Source organism: Trichosurus vulpecula, chromosome 7, assembly GCF_011100635.1.
Source record: "Trichosurus vulpecula isolate mTriVul1 chromosome 7, mTriVul1.pri, whole genome shotgun sequence".
NCBI classification, from domain to species: Eukaryota; Metazoa; Chordata; class Mammalia; order Diprotodontia; family Phalangeridae; genus Trichosurus; species Trichosurus vulpecula.
The window spans coordinates 29421372-29444795 of NC_050579.1; the positions used below are offsets into that span (position 1 = coordinate 29421372).

General features: G+C 43.6%; 1 protein-coding gene across 1 annotated transcript in view; it reads left to right on the forward strand.

Annotated features, from left to right (window-relative positions):
* Positions 1-23424, forward strand: part of CENPV (centromere protein V) — a 54707-nt gene that overhangs the window by 21088 nt on the left and 10195 nt on the right. The window contains exons 4-7 of the mRNA XM_036768138.1: positions 15945-16080; positions 16171-16722; positions 21419-21517; positions 23130-23199. Of these exons, the coding sequence (XP_036624033.1) occupies positions 15945-16080; positions 16171-16722; positions 21419-21517; positions 23130-23199 (857 nt within the window). The remainder of the gene's footprint in view (positions 1-15944; positions 16081-16170; positions 16723-21418; positions 21518-23129; positions 23200-23424) is intronic.

The window sequence follows — 23424 nt, forward strand, 5'->3', positions numbered from 1 at the left end:
TCTCCTTGAGGCCCTCATCAGCTTTTTCCTGAACTATTGCAATCTTTTCCTAACTGCTCTCCCTGTTTTCAGTCTGTTCTTCTTTCTGATCTAGCCCTCCCTCAGCTTCCAAAACCATTTTCCTAAAGCCGAGCTCTGCCCACATCACCCCTCTGCTCCAACACCTTCGGGGGCTCCCTGTTGCCTCTAGGATCAAACACAATCTTCTTGGCCTGCCATTGAAGGCTCTCTGAAGCATGGCTCAGCCCAGTTTTCTAGCCCACCTTTTCTTGTTTCTACTGCTCCCTTTAGGTGCTCACAGCTCCATCCAAACTCTGTTACTACTTGTGCCCCCAGCTTGACACTTACCCTCTCATCCTTATGCCTTATGCAGACTATCTTTTATGTTTGCCAGAAATGTACTCCTCCCCTTCTGCTTCTCATAATTTTTCTTTGGCTTCAAGACTCAGTCCTTCCTTCTCCGCCATAAAGTCTTCTAGGATTCCCCCAGCTGAAAGTGTTTTCCTTCTCCTCCAATTTTCCTAGAGTACTTGCCTGGATCTTATCTTTGTTCCCATCATAACCTACCTCGAATTATACTTATCTGTGTATGTTCATCTCTCCCCTACTAAAATGTAAATCTCTTGAGGGCAGGGACTGTCATCTATTTATATACCTAGGGCTTAGCATAGTGCTTTGAATAGAAGCAGATTTCAGCTCAAAATAAGCTTAATGCTGTGGGCATTGAGTGAACCACACCAACTCTATCTTGTGACTCAATTCTGAATCTAGCTCAGTTCCCTTTCTGTTCAATTATGGGTCTAGTCCAATTTATGTCCTGTGAGAAAACTTTATTCAATTACGGGAACTGTAAGAAAACTTTATTACATTGTTTGAACCTAGCCCTGCATGGCTAGGAAACTGGACCACCGCTGTCTGTTGCTTAGAATTTTCTCACAATTATACATCTCAAGCAACCCATATGTGTCATCTGAAAGCTGGCCCTGTACTGGTCTATCACTTACCGTTTTCTTGTTCCTTTGATTGAATACAGACATTTGGAGTGGGGGGAAAAGTGAGATACCTCTTCTGATTTTGGGGAATTGCACCTGTTTGCTTTCCCCTTCTCAACTTAGAAAGTCACTAATCCTTCCTTCAATTAGAAATCAGATTTCCTAATCTTGTATCTTGGTTTATATCCTATTAATTGTTTTACTTGAATGCATGAAAATCTGTCTCCCCCTGTATTTGGGATCCAGTGCCAAGCTGAGGAGGCCTGGTCCTGATTTGTTATGCAGTTGGTTTGCATTACTAAGTAAATCAGTATGTTTGTAAGCTTGAACCTTGCCTCACTTACTTCAGATTTCGCTCATCATAGTGCCCAGGTTGTGGAATGTCTCTATCCACTATAGTGACTCCCATCTCTCATAGCCATGTGGACACCACTACCTCTCTGGCTTGTCCACTATAATCTGCCCTCACCCTGGCAGGTCTAGATTGCCAGAGAAGTACTACCACCACACCATTCCATTCAAACTCCTGTGGGATCCAAAGGTTAACACTGTTGTTCCAGAATATATTCTCCCTATTCAATACTTTAGTTCTTGAGCTCCCCACTAAAGTGCTTCCATTTATACAAACCAGCTGATGCGCTTACATCTTATTTGTTTGTTTTTTGTTGTCAGGGTCTGGCTGGCAGACCCCAATCAGTCGCCAGGAAATGAAGACACAGGTCGGGTGGGTACTGGAACACAGCACGTTTATTGAAAGCTAGGCAAGTTCTTATATAGTGTTTCTACTGCTTTGAAGCCTTTGTGTGAGTCGTATGTCAGGAATGTTGCCTGTGTTTCTACAATATTATCACTTTGTTTTTGCCTACCACATTTTGTTTTTCCGTACTGTATCTCCATGTTCCATCTTGGTCTGGGTACACGGAGGCCCTGTTTGGAGCATTCCTAGGAGCCTTTTCTCAAAACATGAAGAGTTTATGTCAAAGTCAGACTCAGCTCCGGGCCTGTACATTTTGTTTGTTTTTTTTTTTTTTGGAAGAGGGAAGGCAGGGCAATTGGGGTTAAGTGATTTGCCCAAGGTCACACAGCTAGTGTGTCAAGTGTCTGAGGCTGGATTTGAACTCAGGTCCTCCTGACTCCAGGGCCGGTGCCTACTCACCGTGCCACCTAGCTGCCCCAACATAAACATTTATTAACAATAAAATGAAAACAGTAATAACAATGCCATCTGTACTTGTATAAGTAAAATATTGTAATAATAAATGCATTCCAGTATACACATAGGATTGGGTCGTCCTATCCCACCAGTGTGTTCAATATCTGTAGGCAGACCTTTATAAAAACCTGGCACAGAAACTCATTTAGTGAAGAAAATCCACATGTTCAGAGTAACTCACAACTCTGGAACTGCAAACTCCAGTATTTTCTTCCTATTTCAGGAACTACCCATAAAAGTTCTCTGATGAACATAGCTTCTGCGTTGAACAGATGCTTCTACCACTAGGCTAAATTGATCTGCGCTGTGCTTGACTAACACATCACTGGGTACAAGTCTCAGCCAAATTAGGCCAATCTGCTCAGTGAAATCTCTGATTTTCTACTTCTAAGCTGTCCTCCGCTCAGCTGAATTTATTCCTCTCGGCAACAAGTGATGGTACAAGGAGAAAGTTATGGCCTGTCTTTGACACAGTTCTGAAATCTGACCTTTCACCCCTCTCTTTCCTTTCTGGGTTCAGGCTCTGGGTCCTCTTTGAGAACGACCTCACCTTAGGTTAATGACAGTAATCAAAATGGCATCTGTATCTGTAATCAGATTTAAAGACTTACAGATATACATTCATCACTCAACAATTCTGGTGCCCGTATTTCCCTAGTTATTATCCTAAAAGTTATCCAGTTGCCTGTTCTTCATATACGCATCACCAGGACACACTGTATTCTTCATTCATTCCAATATTCAACAGCTTGTCATTTTTAAAATGCTATTTCAGAATTCTTAGAGAACTCCAAACAGATCTTTGCCCCCAGATAAGGAAACTGACAAGGGTCACTCCTTTCCAATGAGGAAAATTTTCCTAACAATTAGAGCTGTCCCAAAGTGGAGTGGATTGTCCTGCTAGGTAGTGATTTTGTTTCACTGGAGGTCTTGGAATAGAGACTGTATGAGCACATATCAGAGATGCTAGAGAAGAGGATCTAGTTCAAGTTCAGGATGATCTATATCCCTTCTAATTCTGAGATTCTCTGATTCTGAACTTTTCCTATTTTCTATACTATTTTTTCCTCCTTCTTTGTATATTCCTTCCACGTTGACTTGAATGCTTGGAATAATCTCTTATTAATTAATAATTATTAATAATAATTATATATAATATAACAGGGTAAATATATATAATAATAATTAATTAATAATGAATTCTATATCTCTCCTGATTTTTTCTCCCCAATCCTCCTTGAAGACAAATATTTTTCAAGGAAATCGTGATAGTATTCCTGACAGTGATGAATCATCTTAGTGATATACTCTTGGCCTCCATGGTATTACAACTTGTATTCTCCCGAATGAATTCACATGTTTTGTCCCTGTGTGCTCTAGGTTTGCTGAACTGAAGTGATACGTTCTTTGGGAAGGGATTTTGCCTAGTTCCATGTGCTCTTGTCGTGGACTATCAGAGGATGCCAACACAATCTCTAACAAGAGCTCGACAAAACTGGTGTTATTTTCCCATTGACTTCCCAGCCGTTCATCTCAGGGTTGAGGTTGATTAGGCTTGAGTGGTGTGATAGTACTTTTTAATTCATTCATTCAACAAGTATTTATTAAGTGCCTGCTGTGTGCCAGGCACTGTGCTACTTATTAGTTGGAGACTTTAAATTTAATTATTTGTTTAGAGCAAATTGCAATTCTAGTCAACTCTCCTTTGCTTCTAGTATCAGTTCTGCCACACACCGGTTGTATGACTGTGGACAAGTCACCCAACAACTCTGGGTTCCAGTTTTCCCACCTGTAAAATGAGGGGCTCTCATTAGAACCATATTTCTCTAACTAGTTGGACTATTGAACACATAGCTTTTAAATAAATTGACTGTACTCACAAATCAGGTCCAGGAGCCAAAGAATATGGAGTGTCCCTGAGAAAAGGGAGGGTTAAGGAAATTTTGGACTAAAATAGAATAAATTAAGACTATTTTTGGGGGAAGGAGAGAGGAGAAGGAGGGGAGAAAATTTGGAACTCAAAAACTTGTGGAACTAAGTGTTGTAAACTAGAAATAAAAAATAAATTTAAAAAAGACTATTTTCATATCTCAAGAACTGCCATATATAAGTATTAGAGTTACATTTGTTGCTTAGTCAATTAGTTGCGTATGACTCTTCTTGACTCAATTCGAGTTTTTCTTGGCAAAGATATTGGACTGATTTGCCATTTCTTTCTCCAGCTCATTTTACAGATGGGGAAACTGAGGCAAATAGGGTAAAGGGACTTGCCCAGGGTCACATAGCTAGTAAGTGTCTGAGGCCAAATTTGATCTGATAAGTCTTCCTGACTCCAAGCCCAGTGCTCTAATCCACTGCCCCGCCTGGTTGCCCTACTGATACATATATAATTTAATATTGAATTTTTAAAGGAAAAATATAGTAACAAAATTTTCTCAAGGACTCTGCTTGTCACATTGTGTAAGATTCCGTGGAACATAGTTGGGGAAATGTTGCGCTAGATATTCTCTAAGATTCTCTGTAACTCTAAAATTCTATCATCAATGATTCTTCCTAAATCTAATGGTGAAGGTGGGGAGAAAAGCAGGAAGAAGGGCAGTCCTGAACCTATTCTCTGTTATGTCTGCTCTTCTGTTGGTTCTATGCTCAGGAGAGTCCAGAAGCATAAGGAAGTACTTAACCTTCAATAGGGAAGTCTCTCATTGATCTAGACCTTGTCCTGAATCTCCTCCATCACATGGGTGAATACTCCATCCCCCCTCCACTTACAAGCTCTCTGATCCTGGTCAAGTCACTTTACCTGATATGAGATAGGACCTTGAACAGTCTAGTCACCGCCTTTCTCAAATGAACTTAGTGTTCCTCACACACAGCAGCCTATCTCCCCATTTCTTGACTTTGAACTGACACCCTCCATGCCTGGACACCCTCTCCTTCCTTGGGTTTGCTTCTTAGTTTCCTGGGCTATCTTTGATTCATTGCAGATCCCACCTTATGCAGGAAGCCTTTATCCTCCTCCCTGCCTCTCTCGGTGGCTAGAGCTTCACCTCTAGGTCATCTTTCTTTCATGTCTCTTATTTGAATGTTGTCTCCCCTGTTAGAATATGAATTCCTTTAGGACAAGAATTGTTTTTGCCTTTCTTTGAGTCATCAGCACTTAGCACAGTGCCTGGAACACTGTAAGCAGTTAATAAATGCTTGTTGACTAACCAAAAGACTTCATAGCTCTTTGGATCTCAGGTAACCTTCCTAGATTGATCTGTTTAGTGAATTCATGTGCAAGATTTTGCTATCTCAAAAAGACTTTGTGTCTAATAGCCAATGCTAGTGATTAAGACAAAAATATTCCTAAAGTGAAGATGTATAAGATACCATAGCTTGATGGAAATTCCTGGGGCACATCCACCTCTCTTTGTTTTAATTCAATACTTAACAAGCCACGCTTTTGATCTGTAATTCAGTCTCCTGACTTGGTCTACTCACTAACCCAGATGTGTCCTGTGCAAACCACTGATACAGACTATTGTATTAGCTATTTCTCTCCACTGCAAACTAGCATATTTATGTTATGGTTTATAAACCATTCTCTTGTAAATCTGGTTGCAGCAAGTGTTTAGCCACAGCCTGATCTGCTTCCTGGTTAAGCTAATAAAGTTTCTGAACACACATAGCTGAGAACAAGTTGCTTGACTCATAGTGACCCGAGCGAGATGCATGCATTCTGTTTGTTGTTGTTCATTCATTTCAGTCATGTCCAGGGTTTTCTTGGCAAAGCTAATGGAGTGATTTGCCATTTACTTCTTCAGCTCATTTGACAGATGAGGAAACTGAGGCAAACAGGCTTAAGTGACTTGCCCAGGGTCATACAGCTACTAAGTATCTGGGACTGGATTTGAAATCAGGTTTTCCTGACTCCAGGCGGTGTGCTTTACCCACTGAGCCACCCAGCTGCCCTGGCCCTAAGCAGTCAGCCAGTTGGTCTCCCAATCATTCATCAACATCAGCCCTCTCTGCTTCACTCAGACCTAGTCACACCTCTTGCCCGGATTAAGCCCTCTCCAGCCCTCCCCTTTCCACCTATTTGGTCTGCCTGTCCTTCCAGATCCAGCTCAGATACTCCATTTCTTCCTGCTGCTGTCAGAGTGGGGCAGTCGTCTTCCTCCTCCATAAAGTAAAGGAATCAGCTCTTTAGAATCCTTCCACCTGTAGTACTTTTGATTCTCGTTATACATTGAGTTGAATAAATGAATGAAAAAGCATTTTAAAGTGATTATTCTGTGCCTAGCTAGGTGCTAAGTGCTTGGTAGACCCATATTATCAAGCAGGATAGGGAAGCTTACTGGGAAGAAGTGAACGAGGAATATTTTGGACGTCAGAAATAATGGCGATTGGAGTCCTTGTGCAACTAAGTGATAGGCCATTGCCAGGAATGAAGGCATTTATTTGGTTATGGTTGTGAGCCTCAAACTGAAGAGAGAAGGGGAGAAGGATATTTGGGTGGAGTAATGGCATGGCATCAAGACGACTCGGAGGTGGGCTGGTGGAACAGTTTTGTGTTGTTCCCCTTGTTCTGACTAGTGTGTAAGCTGCTTGAGGGCAAAAGCCATGTCATTGTCCTCTTGTATCTCCTATAGTGCCTAGCACAGGTCTGGGCGCAAAGTAGGTACTAAATAAATATTTGTGGATTGATTAAGACTTGATTGGGGATTCTTTCTGTAGATAGGCAGTTTAAGAATGAGATTATCTCATTAGAAGGACACCGTAATACCTTTTCATTGAGACAGCAATAATTAATGACTCAAGATGTGGAAGCCCAAACTCTACTCTGGAAGGAGTTAGATTGGAAAGGGGGAAGTTGTGCTTCACTGTAAGGATGTAAATGTCATGACATCATGTTATGATATAAGCAGTTCTGCCGGTTAGGTTTGTTAGACCTGTTCTAAGCCCTGTGATCCCAGATGGCAAAGCTCACACATAGATCATTATTGTTAGTCAGAAGGACTTGCTAGTCCACCCTGGGGCATTTGGGCACTTCTGCCTCTCTGGGGACACTTGGATCCCAAAGTCTTTTCCCTGTATCCTCTTCCTGCCCCTCCTCTGCCCAAGTTACACGTGATATGGTAAAAGAGATAATAGATTTCTGTCTGTCCTATGGACTCTAGTGATTTCATCTTTAAATTAACACCCAGATTTTGGAGGTGGGGTTGCATGGTGGTAGAAAGAGGTAGTCAAATAAAGGAGGATGAGAAGGAGGAGGGGAAATAGAAATAAAAGGGACAGAAGAACTAGGGACATAACCTATATAAAATTGGTTATCATTTTAGGAAGAGGGGAGGAAGGGAGGGAGAAAAATTTGGGACTCAAAAATCTTATTAAAATGAGTGCTAAAATTGTCTTTACATATAATTGAGGAAAAAATAAAATATTATTAGAAAAAACAAAGAACAGATGTGACCAGAAAAAAACAAAAAAGAACTAGGGACCATAGGGACAGAAGGAATAGGAATAAGAGGGAGTCAAGAGGAAAAAAAGTTAAGACTGGGAGGAAAAAATGAGAAAGAAGTGGAAGAAAAGGAATGAGAGGAAGTAGAAGAATAAAAAGAAGTGGAGAAGGAATTAAGGGGGAGGACAGAGGATGAGGGATCGGAGATGGGGAAGGAATGGAAATAACCCCGAAGGAGAAGCAAAAGGGGAATGTTAAAAGAGCACATTCAATATGGATGCACAGGCAACTTTACCAACCAGTTTAGACTTTTAAAATTTGTCTAGAAAATGGAAGCAAATGCAGACAATGGAGATCAAAAACAGACCCAGTCCTAGAGTAGGCAAAGTGTTCCAGGTGCGAAAGCTAAGAAGGAATGATAAGGACCCCAGAGGGACCTCCTTAACCATTTGGAGCCAAAGAAGGGAGAGGACCACAGGCTGAGAGGAGCTGGGAGCACAGACAGTGGAAGTCCAACAAAACTTCACAACCTGGAATTTGTTTCTTTTTTTTCATGAAGAACTGTTTTCAAACTAAGAAGTAGGGCAACAAAACAAAACAACAACGCAGGGAGTTTTGAAACCCAAGATAAATTAAGAGATAGTGAAGGAGAAATAAAACATAACCAACCATACAAGGATACAGCAAAGAAGATTGTTTGTTAAAAAAAATATATTTATTGTCCTTGCATAGGAGACACATGTACCTTTCTCTTACTAATTAATAATAATTACCTCAACCCTCCTATCTTAGAGCAAATAGAATTTGTCAATACTTGCAAAATGTTTGCTTACCCTCTTTTCTTTCCTGGCTTTAAACAGGGAATGTTTTCTCATTCTGATAGATCCTGGCAGTTGTATCCCAAATATTCCCTCCGATCTCTTCTTCCCTTTTCTCCTTATTTGGTTCTCCTTCTACATGTCCCTCTCGCCCTATGAAAGGTGACCCTTTCCTAAGCAAACTGGTTGATGAATACTGCATATTGGTTGTGTAACCTTTGGAGGTTTGGGACCACTAGGTGGTGCCATAGTGCACGAAGCGCTGGGCCTGGAGTCAGAAGACTCATCTTCCGGAGTTCAAATCTGGTCTCAGACACTTAACTAACTAGCTGTGTGACCCTGGGCACGTAATTTCACCCTGTTTGCCTCAGTTTCCTCATCTGTAAAATGAGCTGGAGAAGGAAATGGCAAACCACTCCAGTATCTTTGCCAAGAAAACCCCAAAATGGTCACAAAGAGTTGGATATGACTGAAAAATACCTAAACAATAACAACAGTCAAAATGATCCATTTTATTTCCCATAATGCTCTCTTTCTCTTGTTTGGTCATAAATTCTTCCCTTATCCATAGATACGACAGGCAAGATATTCCATGCTCCCCAATTTGCTTAAGATATCACCTTTTAATTTTAAATCACATACCCATTTTGACCTTATCTTGTTATACAATGTGAGATGTTGGTCTATACCTAGTTTCTGCCAAACAGCTTTCCAATTTTCCCAACAATTTTTAATCAAATAGTGAGTTCTTGTCCCAAAAGCTTGTATCTTTGGGTTTATCAAACACTAGATCACTGTGGTCATTCACTACTGTGTATTGTGACCTAAGCCATTCCACCAATCCGCCCCTCTATTTCTTAGCCGGTACCAGATTGTTCTGATGCTCACTGCTTTTCAATATAATTTCAGATTTGATACTGCTAGGTCACCTTCCTTCACATTTTTTTTCATTGATTCCCTTGATATTCCTGACCTTTAGTTCTTCCAGATGAATTACTATTATTTTTCTAGCTCTATAAAATAATTCTTTGTTAGTTTGATTATGGCACTGAACAAGTAAATTAGTTTAGGCAGAATTGTCATTTTTATTATATTGGCTTGGCCTAACCATGGACAATTAATATTTCTCCAGTTGTTTAGATATGACTTTATGTGCGTGAAAAGTGTTTTGCAATTTTCTATATCTCCTGGTAGACCCCCAAGTGTTTTATATTGTCTACAGTTAATTTAAATGGAATTTCTCTTTCTATCTCTTCCTGCTGGACTTTGTTGGTAATATATAGAAAGGTTGAATATTTATGTGGGTTTATTTTATATCCTGCAACTTTGCTGAAGTTGTTAATTATTTCAACTAGTTTTTTAGTTGATTCTCTGGGACTCCCTAAGTATATCATCATATCATCTCCAAAGAGTGATAGTTTTTTTTTCCTCAATGCCTATTCTAATTCCTTCAGTTTCTTTTTCTTCTCTTACTGCTATAGCTAGCATTTCTAGTACCAGCAAGTTTCTCTGACAAAGACCTCATCTCTCAAATATTTAGGGAACTGAGTCAAATTTATAAAAATAAGAATCATCTTCCATTGGATAAATGGCCAAGGGATATGAACAGGCAGTTTTCAGAAGAAATTAAAACTATCTATTGTCGCATTAAAAATGCTCTAAATCACTAACAATAAGAGAAATTAAAACATCTCTTATGTACCACCCCAACACCTATCAGAAATTACAAAAGCTAGAGAGGATGAGGGAAAATAGGTACACTAGTGAACTGATGGTGGAATTGTGAACTGGCCCAACCATTCTGGAGAACAAGTTCAAACTATGCCCAAAAGGCTATAAAACTGTGCATACCATGTGACCCAGCAGTAACACCACTAGGTCTATATCCCAAAAAGATCAAAGAAAAAAAGAAAAAGACCTATATGCACAAAAATATTTATAGCAACTCTTTTTGTGGTGGCAAAGAATTAAAAAATTGAGAAGATGCTCTTCAATTGGGGAATGGGTAAACAAGATGTGGCATATGATTGTGATGAAGTACTATTGTGCTATAAGAAATGATCAGGGCAATGGTTTCACAAAAACTTTAGAAGATCTATATGAACTGATGCAAAGTGAAGTGAACACATCTAGGAGAACATTGTACATAGTAACAGCAATGTTGTAATGATGATCAATGGTGAATGACTTAGCTGTTCTCAGCAATACAGTGATCCAAGACAATTCCAAAGGACTGATGAAAAAATGCTATCCATCTTTAGAAAGAGAACTGATGAACTCTGAGCACAAGTTGAAGTATAATTTTTCACTTTCTTTATTTTTCTTGCTTTTCTGTGACATGGCTAATGCAGAAATATGTTTTGCATATTTTATACGTATAATTGATATCATATTGCCTGCCTTCTCAGTAGATTTAGAACTTACTATTTTAAAAAAAGAATGTTAAAAATAAATGAAAAAACTATTTTTTATCTTTAAAAAAGAAAGTAAATGTTGCAGAGTTACAAAGAATAAGCATGTCCCCAAATCAATGACATGGAAAAAAAAACATCCCCCCTGCAGGTGTGCAACATTTTATTATATTTCAAGCTTTTCACTGTCTTGAGTGGTTTTGCTTCTTCTTTTTCTTAAAAATATTATTCATGAATTGGAAATTGAGGGAGTGTTCATCAACTGGGGAATGGCTGAACAAGTTATAGTATATGAATATGATGGAATAACATTGTCCTGTAAGAAATGATGAAGGGGATGGCTTCAGAGAAACCTAGGAAGACTTGAATGAATTGATGCAAAGTGAAATGAGAAGAACCAGGAGAACAAATTATACAATAATGAAAATATTGTAAAGACAAATAGCTTTGAAAAACTTGGAAACTCTGATCAACACAATTCCAGTGGACTCATAATGAACCATGCTGCCTACCTCCAGACAGAATGTACATATTCTGAGTGCAGATTGAAACAGATTTTTGGGGGGATATAACTAATGCAGGGATTTGTTTCACTTGACTCTGAATATTCATAATGTGTTTTGTTTACAGCTTGCCTTCTCAATGATTTGGGGAGGGTGAAGTGGGAGGGAGATTATTCAGAACTTAAAATGCAATAAAAATTGGCCTTTAAAAAAGATGAGGCAATTAAAAGTATTTTTTGTTATGTGGTACAGCTCTCTGGGAAGCAGTAGATAGAAGGATATTGGGGGGAATTTAGGTGATGCAGAAACAAAAGATATCAATAACATTTATTTTTTTCCTTAATAGTATTTTTTCCAATTCCATGTAAAGATGATTTTCAACATTCATTTTTGTAAAATTTTGAGTTTCAAATTTTTCTCCCTCCCTCTCTTTCCTCCCCCCTCCTCGATACAATCTGATATAGGTTACACATGTACAATCACATTAAACATATTTCCACATTAGTCATGTCATGAAAGAAGAATCAGAACAAAAGGAAAAAACCACAAGAAAGAAAGAACAAAAAAGTGAAAATAGTCTGCCTTGATCTGTACTCAGACTTCATAGTTCTTTCTCTGGATGTGGTTAGTGTTTTCCTTCATAAGTCTTTTGCAATTGTCTTGGATCATTGTATTGCTGAGAAGAGCTAAGTAAACCATAGTTAATCAGCACACAATGTTGCTGTTGCTGTGTGCAATGTTCTCCTGGTTCTGCTCACTTTACCCAGTATCAGTTCATGCAAATCTTTCCAGGTTTTTCTGAAATCTGCCTGCTCATCATTTCTTATAGCACAATAGTATTCCATTACCTTCATATAGCACAACTTGTTTAGCCATTCTCCAATTGATGGGCATCCCCTCAATTTCCAATTCTTTGCCACCCCAAAAAGAACTGCTATAAATATTTTTGTACATGAGGGTCCTTTTCCTTTTCTGTGATCTCTTTGAGATTAAAATTGCACATAGCACCAGGGCTTTTTTCCTGTGTTTATTCATTTTGTGGAATTTTTTTTTCTCTCTCTTTAAAAAAATTTTTTTTTGTAAGGGATGACTCTTTGGGAGGGAGCAGGAAAGGGATACAGGGGGAAATATAGGTGATATAAAATTAAAAGTTATCAGAAAAATCTTTTGGTAAAGACTTTGAATTTGTAATGACCCACTTGGCAGAGTTGTGTGACTTTCTCCAACTGTAAGAAATTTTAGTTTAGTAGGCGAGGAGGAGTAGGAATGGAGAAACCAAATAGTGGGAATCAATCAGGGCTGAGGATCAATGGAGCACAGAGAGGGAAAAGGAGAGGGAGTCATGGATTCCAAGGAGGGAGACAATTGAATTGGTGATTTTTAGAGTCATATTGTGTAAGGAGGAAAGTGAGGCCAGAGTAGGGGGCATTGACTGGGAGAACAGGGAATGGTGGAACAGTTGGAGGTCATGATGAAGATAAAGAATAGGATTAGGAGGAGTGAGTCACAGAAACAGAAAAAAGAGACAGACAGACAGAAGGGCAGGAGAATAGAGGGGAGAGGGAGAGAATAAATATTTATTATCGTACCTACTATGTGCTAAGGCACTTTACAAATATTATATCATTTGATCCTCACAACAACCCTGTAACACAGGTACTATTATTTTCCTACTTTGCAGTTGAGGACATTGAGACAAATAGAGGTTTCTAAGTGATTTATCTGCAGTCACACAGCTCATAAGTGTCTGAAGTCAAATTTGAACTCAGGTTTTCCTGAATTCAGGACCAGCGCTCTATCTACTATGCCACCTAGCTGCCTAGATTATTGTCAGAGAGGAATTTCTGAGCTCAATCTGATAGAGTGTTTGTGTGGTGTGAAATCGAAGGTATGTCTCTCCTTTTGGGTGGTTGAAGTGGAATGAAGGTTTACATCGTGGCACACAGAAAAGCAAACGTGATTTTAGGTTGCATTAAGAAAAGCACAGTGCCCAGGGAGAGGCAGATGACTATCCCGCTGAACTCTGTCCTAAGCAGAGCGCAGCTAGAATATTGTGGTAGGTGAAGGGCAGCATATTTTAGGAAGGACAATGACGAGTTGGAGTTTGTCTAGAAGGGAGGTGACCCAGGATGGTTAGTGACCTCGAAAACTATATGAAGATTAACAGAAAGAGGTGAGATTGTTTAGCGTGGAGAAGAGATTTATGGGGAGAGGGGATGAAAAAGAGCAGTCAAGGTCTTTGAAGGGTTGCTATCTAGAAAAGGGTTTGGATTCATTCTCTTTGGCCCCTGATGAAGAACTAGATGGGAAGGATAAAAGCTGCAGAAAGCATATCTTGGACCTGTGCAGGGGAAAACTTTCCAACCACTATAGCTTATTCACCAAAAGTGAAATGGACTGCCTTGAGAGGTTATGGGTTCCCTGTCATAGGAGATCATCAAGGGAAGGCCGGAAGAGTACTTGTCTATGATATTATAGCTGGGTTATTATTCAGCTACAGATTGGACTAGAACAGCCTCCAAGGGCCCTTGCAATTGGTGATTCTGTGACTTGGAGGGGGAGGAAGATCAGGAGAAAGAGAAGGTATGATAGGAGAAGCACCAAAGGATTTAGAACTAAAAAGGCCTGGAGAGATCATCTAATTCAATGTTGTCATTTCACATAGGAAAAAGAAACAAAACAGATCCAGAGAAGTAAGCTTGGAATTGGAAGTTCTTCATGGTTTGACTCTAGTCTGCCTCTCTAGACTCAATGCACCCTACCTTCCAATCAAACTGTCCTATTCTTGCTTTTCCCCATACCTGACTTTCTATTTCCCACCCCCTTGCCTTTGCATTTCTTGCCTGGAAAGCACTTCTTCCTTTGCTGCTATCTCTTAGAACCTTTGTTGTCCTTCATTTTTGAAGAGGACCACTGACATCATGGGTGATGTCTTGACTTGCATATGAATTGGATTTAAGTGAGGCAGAGTTGTGCAAAGTTGTCAGCCTAACTCCCTCTTCCAGAGTCATCGAAGTCCAATGGTAGCAAGACAAAATCAAGATGATTGGCGATGGCTGGGGTTGCGGTGGATGACGTTGGTGTCTTAGATGTCTAACTAAGCTCTAAGCACTCCACAGCTAAACCAGGTTGAGGGTAACCAACTGGCCTCAAAACCATCAGTGATTCAGGGGGATGTCTATCCCAAGCATGTGAGACAATTTGTTCTAAAGGCTATAAAGGTAGCTGCAGCAGGTGCTAAGGAGTACTTAGGGCTTGGTTAGAACCTTTAGCTTCCTTCAAAGCTCAACTCACATTCTGCCTTCGAAATAAAAGCCTTTCCAGACCCTCTGCCTGTTCTGGCCCCCTTCCACCTCAAATTACCTAACATTTACTTATCTCTGGGAATGTGTGCAGTTAGTCCTATGCTTCTGGAAGGCCTGGATTCTTTCCGGTGCCTCTGGCTCTTTGTTCATAGAAAGTGTTTAATAAATGCTTGCTGAATTGAACTGAAAAGCCTTAGGAATCAAAACAGGAAGAGAATTTGTTCATTAATTCCGATTAAATGAAGTATCGATATGGATGTTATTTGGCTGTTCTGGTTTTGTCCGATATGCTTAGAAGTGGGTAGGCTTAAGGGAGATGGGTTTATGTTTTTATAAAGCTTGGTTTGGTTTGGTCTTCGGTAAAATCAGTAAAAGGTAAATACCTGGTGTGAGGTCAGTTAGTTCACTAATTTAACAGATACCCATACAGCACTTTGCTCGGGGTGTGGGGGTGGAGTGTTAATCTAGAGACAAGTACAACCTAGGTGGGTGGCTAGGTGGCTAAGTGGATAGAATGCCAGGCCTGGAGTAGGGAAGACTCCTCTTCCTGGGTTCAGATCTGGCCTGGGACACTTAACTAGCCGTGTGGCCCTGGGCAAGTCACTTCAGCCTGTTTGCCTCAGTTTCCTCATCTGTAAAATGAGCTGGAGAAGGAAATGGTAAACCACTCCAATTTCTTTGCCAAGAAAAACCCCAGCGGGACACGACTGAACAACACCCTGGGTAAGACAAGAAATGTACAAAGACCAAGTCCACTTTTGTTAAGTTCTCTAGCATTTGAAGGACTTCAATAAATGGATACCGAAGGGGTGAGCACCAGCGTGTTCAGGACCTGTGCATTAGTCTAGTTTACCCTAGACTAGGACAAGACACTTTAGGTCCTAGGCTGGAGACCTCCCCCTCTAGGCGAACAGCTCTTCGCTGGGGCTAGGGTCCTGTGACGGGTCCAGAGTCACACATTTAGAGTCAGAGGTGGGCACCCAGGGCTTCTACTGCCCAGACCGGTGCCATCCCCGGGCACTTCTTCACCTCTGTGGCTGGTCAGGCTGTAGAGGAGCTCAGACTTCAGTGGGTGGTCAAGGGGATGCAGTGGCCCTGATGGGTCTGATTCATCCCCACCCCGAGACCCTATACACACAAACGGTTCATCAATCAAGTGACCTTGGGTGATGGAGAAGGGGCTGGAGACCGAGGGGCCCTGGGTACCTGTGTCTCCCTCACACCTGGCACTGTCCGGTTACAGACCGCCTAACCCACAGCCGCCTTCCCCATCCCCCCCGGGGGAGCAGCTGCCACACAGCAGCCCTGTGTAAAGGCCTTTGTTAAGACTCTTCTCCGAGGCCCGGGGCTGGCGCTGGCCGATGCCCGGATGGGCCTGGCCCGGGGCCGGCCTCCGCTCGGCGCTCCAGGCTGCTGTAGGATGCTGTGGCCCCGCGCGCGCGTAAAGGCAGCCTAGTCCTCCTTTGTCTGCGGGGTGGGTACCAGAGCCGTCTCCATCCCGCTCGAGGGTTTGGGCTGCTCCCGACGCCCCCTGGTGACTAAACCACAGACAACGCGGGATCGGTGGCAATTAGCGGGCAGGCGGCGCGACCCGGAGCCTGAGAGGGGCCGAGCTCCGAGGCGAGGGGGACATCGGGGGCCCCGGGCTGCGCGCCGCACAGCCGCCTCTGCCGAGCGCACCGGAGGCTCCTGGGCGTGTGGGCGCACGGCGGCCGTGGCGGCGGCGGGGGATGCGCCGAGGATGGTGAAGACCAAGGGCGCCGCTGGAGCGGCCGCGAAACCGCGGGCGAGGAGCCGACCGGCCGCCGAGGCCACCGAGGCGCCGCTCCCGGCGCCCCCGGGGAAGGCGAAGGGCCGGCCTGGAAGAAAAAGGAAGCTGCCCGTCCAGGACCAGAAAGCCGAGGAGCCGCCATTGCCTCCGGGCCCCTTGGAGAGCTGTTCCTTGGATCTCGGGGGGCAGCGGGAGCGCTGGGTAAAGTTTCAGAAGCGGCAGAGCCTGACTTGCGAGGGTGCAGCCAAACTCCTCCTGGACACCTTGTAAGTATTGCCCGGGCGCCCTCCGCCCTTCCTCCTTGGCAGACCGGGGGACCGGGAGCAGCCGGCCTGCTTCCCCCGCCCCCCCACTCCCACCTCCCCGTGCTGCATGCAGCCTTTTCGTGGAAGTATTGCATCCTCAGCCTGCTGGAGGATGGGTTCTGGGACCATATTGACCCTTGGGTGCCCAGGAACGTAGATCTGAGAGAGCAAGAGTTGGGTCTCCTCCGTGATAGCCACGGAATTCTCTGAAGGGCTCACAGGGACCTGGAACCTGGTTTCATCCAGCCTGATCGGGTCAGAAGTACCCGCCTTGTCTTCTATGAGGCCTTCTTTGTATTGCTGGAGAGGGAGGGTTCTTTGATCTTTAAAACAAAGACACATGCCATGTCTGCTGCCTACAGCTTGTTGCATCGTGCCTTGAGGACAGATACTACTTTGCCAGCTCAGTGCCCTCTTGAGCTCATTGACCCAGCCAGGCAGCCAGGCTCTGTTCTCAGTTATTAGTTTTCCTTTCATGAAGGTAGGGCCTGTCCTTCCATATCCCTTTCCAGTGGGTTCCTGCCTTCCCTGAGCATCCATACGGTTTGCATGGCAATATTTGAGTGAAGCCAGTGTCCTCACCTTCCCACGCACTTCCAACCCATTTTTATTTGGCTATGGAAGTTACCATCCAAAAGCAGACCCCCATATTAAGGGTCTTTTGGTCACCAGAAGGATTCTACATAAGCAACTCAAGAACATGTGTATTGGATGCCTCCAATTTAAGCTGCATGGAGTGAAACAAAACCATATGTTTCCATATGGTGGGAAGTAGGAGAAGACATTTAGTATGTATTCTGATGGGCTGGTTCAGTCCATTGAAGTTGGTGTGGCGCAGACCTGGCCTCTGGAATTGGTTGGAACTCTTCAAGGGAGAAAGCCCAAGTTTCTTTAGAATATGGAAACATAGGCTGTCAGAGCTAGAAAGAACCTTGTCATCCAGCCCATCCCCTTCATTGTTGCTGAGGGGAGAGAGGCTCTTGGAGGGGTCAAGTGGCAGACAGTGCTTTGTGGAGGGATAAATGCTCCCAGGACGATTGATGAAGAGGCAGGCAGGCTGCAAGTCCAAGATGGCCAAGGCCAAACCCTCAAGAGCCAGGTCCTTTGATCTGCCTGTGACTTAGGCAGGGGTCTTTTGGAGTTGGAGTGGCACATACCTCTCTCTAGTCTTGTGTTCTTTCATGTGCCTGTTTAGATTGTGGAGGGTCCACTCTAGTAGATTCATGCAGAGCATTTATTGAGCTCTTATTGTATGCCAAGTCACTGGGCTAACCATAAATACAAGCAAACAAGATGGTACCTGCCCTCAAGGAACATGCGTTTCAATGGGAGATATAAAGGGGAGCTGGAAAGTTGGGGAGGCAAAAGGAGAAGGTACAGGCTGGCCAGTGAAGACACTCCAGAGCACGAGTCACACAGATGCCAGCAGACCCTGTCAAGAAATAGTCTGTTGGTCTTGGTGGAACTCAAAGGGCTTTGAAGGTAGAGTCCCATCTGTGACTTCTTTGGAGGAGGAAGAGAGTTGGAAGCCAGTTTTGCCAAGGGGAAGGAAACTCTGGGGCTCAAAAGCTTTGGAAATCCTCACCTTCTCCTACCTTCACCACAAAGTGCTCCTAAGAGGGCCCAGTCAAGTTGTTTTGCTTCCTCTCAGACTAATTTTCTTTACCTCAAACAGGGGCAATGATAACCTTGACCTGGCTGGTGAGGTAAGCAGTTTAACAGACAGTCTTCGATGGGATGCAGAGTATGAAATTTCCTTGGACTCTCTTGGTGGATTCCTAGCGTAGGCTTTACTGCCCATCTCCTGTGACACCACATAAGACCATTGTCCTTTGATGTGGGCATTGGGAGGAGGGATCTGGTGAACTGAAGGCCCCAAACCCATCGACAGAAAAGGCTTGCCTGGGGCCTCTACTTTTATAAGAGAAACAGATGTTAATCACTGGATCTTTGAAGGGTTATTGTCCAAACACGAGTGAAAGTCCTTAGTTCCTGTTTAATAATTAGCTTAGGGAAAGGATTATGCATAAAGTACTTAGTCTCCTCTAACTCTGTGTCATAGCCCTTCTCTGGGTTTTCTTTTCTCTATTGGCTTATTCTTCTGTATCCCTCACACATTATTACCAGAATTCATCCCCACCTCTGTGTGTGTGTGTGTGAATTCCTTCTTATTTAACAAGCCAAGGTCATTTCTTCCCCAAACACCAAGCTGACAGATTTGGGCCATACATTGCTTTTTCATTCCCTCTCTGATAAAGCCTTTTAACACATTCCTAGCTCATAAAAAATTCCGTTTTTGTGTTCAATGTGAAACCTGAGTAACATGAGTTGCTCCAGCTGTGAACGGAGGCTCCATCCCTTTGTCACGGGCAAATCTGGAGGCGGGCTGATCTGAGAAGCCCCCAGCCTAGTTCTTTCACTGGGGGCGGCCTGGCCTGCGTCTTTATCCTTCTCCCTCTTGTTATTCTGATCGCTATCATTATCGTTCCTAATAAGCGCAGAGCGTCATCACAAAGCAACATCTGCCACCAGTAGTCACGCCGATAATTAATAGAGGAACTGGTCTGTCCAGGCCATTATCTGAACAGAGAGCGGGACCCTTGAAGAAAGGAGCGAAAGAAACACGGCCATAATCGGCAGTGTCATTATAATAGAAATGAACAGGGCTCTTGTCAGATATTTTTCCAGAACAGGGATGGGGCTGAGTATAGGAGGCCTTCCTTCCCAAGGATAATGTCCTCCTCGTTCCCTCCCCCACCCCCAGCCTTGTATTTATGGTTATATACTTTTATGGGTACTTTTTGTCTCTGATAGAATGTTAGAGTTTAGGCTCCTTCGGGACAGGAATTGTTTTGTCTTTTTATCTCTAGCACAGTACCTGGGCACATAGTAGGTCTTTAATAAATTCTTGATGACTGAATGAATGACTAAGGCCTGCCCCTCTTCTGTGGGCTACCATTTGTTCGGCTACAACGATCTTTCACAAACAGATTTTCCTTGTCTTTTTGGAGGAGAGGGAGGGAGGGAAGGAGGGGGAAGGGGCCTGTTTTCTCTCCTACCAGCAGGGGAGATTTAGTAGCTGAGCTTTAGAGTGCTGCCGGCCCCCCGCCCCTTTTCAGGGCTTAGTTTATTGTTTGTTCTGCCCACATTAAAAGAATGTTGATAGGATTTCAGACTCTTGGCAGTTCCGAGTCTGCCTTGGATTTTCCTCCTTTCCCAGGAATCCAGAGTCAGTACCAAATGCATTTCATGTTGGGGTGCTTTCCCCTGTGGAATTGTAAGCTGCTTCTCAGCTGCCCTTCCCAGCCTCCCTAGCCCCTTCCCATTTCTTTTCCTGGAACTCTAAATAAGACAGGTGTGACGGTGGAGGACAATTTCATTTTAAAAAACCGTTCAGTAATTTTTGACTGTGCTAGCTGGGAGAAATCGTGGTGTGAGCCTGGGAAAATGGATTCATGAACAGCTCCTTCCTGAGCATCCATGTGGCCCTATGGAAAGAGTGGGGGCAGGGCCATTGTGCTCTGTTACCATGGTGAAGGCACAGCTGGAGGAGAGGGAGGCTGGGAGGAGTCCTGAGCGGCTCTGGTTGGGCTAGAGCCGCTGAAAGACTTCAGGGGAGGAGGCCTCAGATGTTTGGAACTAATTAAGCTCCAATTACCTCTGTCTCCCAGCACCCCTCCCCCAGCTTGGCATGAAAGCAAGATAAGAATACTCCATGTGCAGAAAGGAAGGGCAGGCCCTTAGATTAGTCTTGTTTGGAGGGGTTTTCAGAAAACAACTGCATTTTGTATTCTAAGGGGGACTGGTAACATTTTCAGGGGGTCTGGCAAGCTCCCCCTTCCCCAAAGAAGATAAAATCTGGAGGCTGATAGCAAATTGAGTATCAGACTGTTTCATTTACGTAGAATGCTGGCCTTGTATTCAGCAAGGCCCAGGGTTCAAATCCCACCTCTGACATTTGCTGTGCTATCCTGGACTAACTTCCCAACTCCTCCCGGACCTCAGGCTACTCTCTAAGAGTATAAGTTTTCAATGCCTGGAGCTGCAGGACTGATGAAACCTAGGGTCTTTTTTGGATCAACCTACCACTCATGTTATGATGCTGTTAGCAAATGCGTCATGGCTCTGGAAGTAACCTCCTAGACTAGCCCATTCAGTTTATAGATGAGGATGCTGAAGGCTGGAGAGAGGAAGTCCATGTCCAAGATCACACAGGTAATGAATAAATAATCAGCTTAGGATTTAAATCCAGTCTACTGCTCTTTTCCTGGCAGGTTTACAGATAAAAAGCATGGTTGAGATGCTGGAAAATAGCACATAATGATCCTCCCATGGCCCCGTCCCACCAATCTATCAAGGCTTGGTCCCACCTTTGTCAAAGGAAGCGTTTCCTAGGATACTCCTGTCTCTCCCTACCAGCCCATTCTTTGGTATCCTTCATGTCCTGGAAGAAAGGCCACCCGTTGGTGTGTGTATCTGTGTGTGGCTGTTGGCCTCTGTCTCCCATGGGGTGCTGGGCCCATTATGCTCCAGAGGGGCCAGTATGTCAGAGATGGGAAGCCATGCCGAGAGCTGAAGTCTTTTCTTGTGCTGTGTCTGGTACTACCGAGAAACGCTCACCATCCCACTTTTTTTTTTTAACTTTTGCTCTGCCTAGTGAATACCAAGGTCTGGTGAAACACACTGGAGGCTGCCACTGTGGGGCCGTTCGCTTTGAAGTCTGGGCTTCGGCAGATCTGCACGTTTTTGACTGCAAGTGAGTGACCCTTTTCCATTCCAACTAAGGGGGAGTGGAGCTTGGCTGGGGTGGGGGCAGTGCATATTAGCACTGACTCTCCATTTGAGGTCCATCAAACTAAGCATTGTGAAGGGATGGGACTGGCCTTGTGGTTTCACTGGAGTAGGGAAGGAACTCCCAGGGGAGGACATTCTCTCCAGCAATACAGCTCATCAACTCCTGTGCAACTAATAGTCAGATGCCTAAAACCCTAAGAAGTTAAGAGACCTGCCCAGGGTTCACAGCCTTGATGTGTGAAAGGCAGAACTTGAACCCAGGTCTCCATGGCTTTATCTACTATGGCCCCCTGCCTCTTGTGGATGAGGAAGGGGAAGGAAAGGAAAATGCAGAAACACATTTTTTTTTTGTCTTGACTGCTTATATCCTGAATGATTATTAGCTTCAGTAGAAAATTCCTACATCCCCAGTTGTCCATACGGGACACATGATTGTTTTTCACCTGTTGCATTTGTTTCTCTTATTGTGATGAACTTCGTTGTGATACGAGCATCGTTTGGTTGCTACAATAGCTTTTCTCAGGATTTTATGGTTGTCCTGGCTTGGAGCATCCAGAGTAGGGCCTTAGGGGTCATTAAGTCTGGCTGTCACTCATCCAGGCTCACACAGAAGATCCTGGAGTCTGTCCCAGGTCCTCTGGCTTCAAATTCAGTGTTCCTCCCACTAGAGCAGGCTTCTTCACCTCTATTTTTGTGTGTCCCGGGCCCCTGGGTGATCAAGGAAGGCCCTTCTCAGAATAATGTTTTAAAATGCACAGAATATTATTAGTCCTGTGACTATGAAGGAAACTAATTTTGCCAAGTTATCAAAGGCAGCTGGGTGGCACTGTGGATAGAGTGCTAGGCCTGGAGTCACAAAGACATGAGTTCAAATTCAGCCTGAGACACTTACTGGCCATATGACCTAGGTAAGTCACTTAACCTTGTTTGCCTTAGTTTCCTTAGCTGTAAAATGAGCTGGAGAAGGAAATGGCAAATTGCTCAAGTATCTTTGCCAAGAAAACCCCAAATGAGGTCATGAAGAGTCAGACACGACTGAAACATGACTGAATAACAAGTGGTTACCAGAGTATTAAAAAAAAGAAAAGAAAGAAAAAAAACAAGCTGCTGGAAAACAAGTCCACTGGGGGGGCTTCTGTAAAGACAGATTTTCTTCTCCATAGTGTGAGGGCAGACATTACTATTGCCTGTGTGTTTGTGCATGCACACACACACACACACATACACACATACGCACACACACATACACACATATACACACATACAAACACACACATATACACACATACACACATACTCACGCACGATCGCACTCACAAACACACACACACCACAAACACACACACACACACGAGGCCCTCAGCTTACCAACCCCTTCGGTGGCGTGGGGCCCTGGGGCACATCAGGTTAGGCCTTCTGAAGGGAGGCACCTTTATCCGGGGATGCCCAGTGCTTAGCATGGTGCCTCGCCCCTAGGAGGTGAACAGTAGATGAGCTTTGGCTTTAATTGAATGAAGAGGGGAAGGCTGTGGTGGGCTTTTTGCTGACTTGGTGATTTTCTCACTTTGCTGCAGCTGTAGCATTTGCAAAAAGAAACAGAACCGGCACTTCGTTGTTCCCGCTTCTCACTTCAAGCTTCTGAAGGTGAGCACTGGAGGGGTGTGCCAGGGGCCTGTCTGCTTGATGGGTGTATGCCAGGGGCCTGTCTGCTTGGTGGGGGGTGTTGCCCAGGGATGTATCTGCTGGCCACACTCTTTTTAAAGCTTAGTATCTATAACATAGAGACATCTGGGTGGTACAATGCAGTCAGCAAGACTCATCTTCATGAGTTCAAATCTGGCCTCAGAAACTTATTAGCTGTGTGACCCT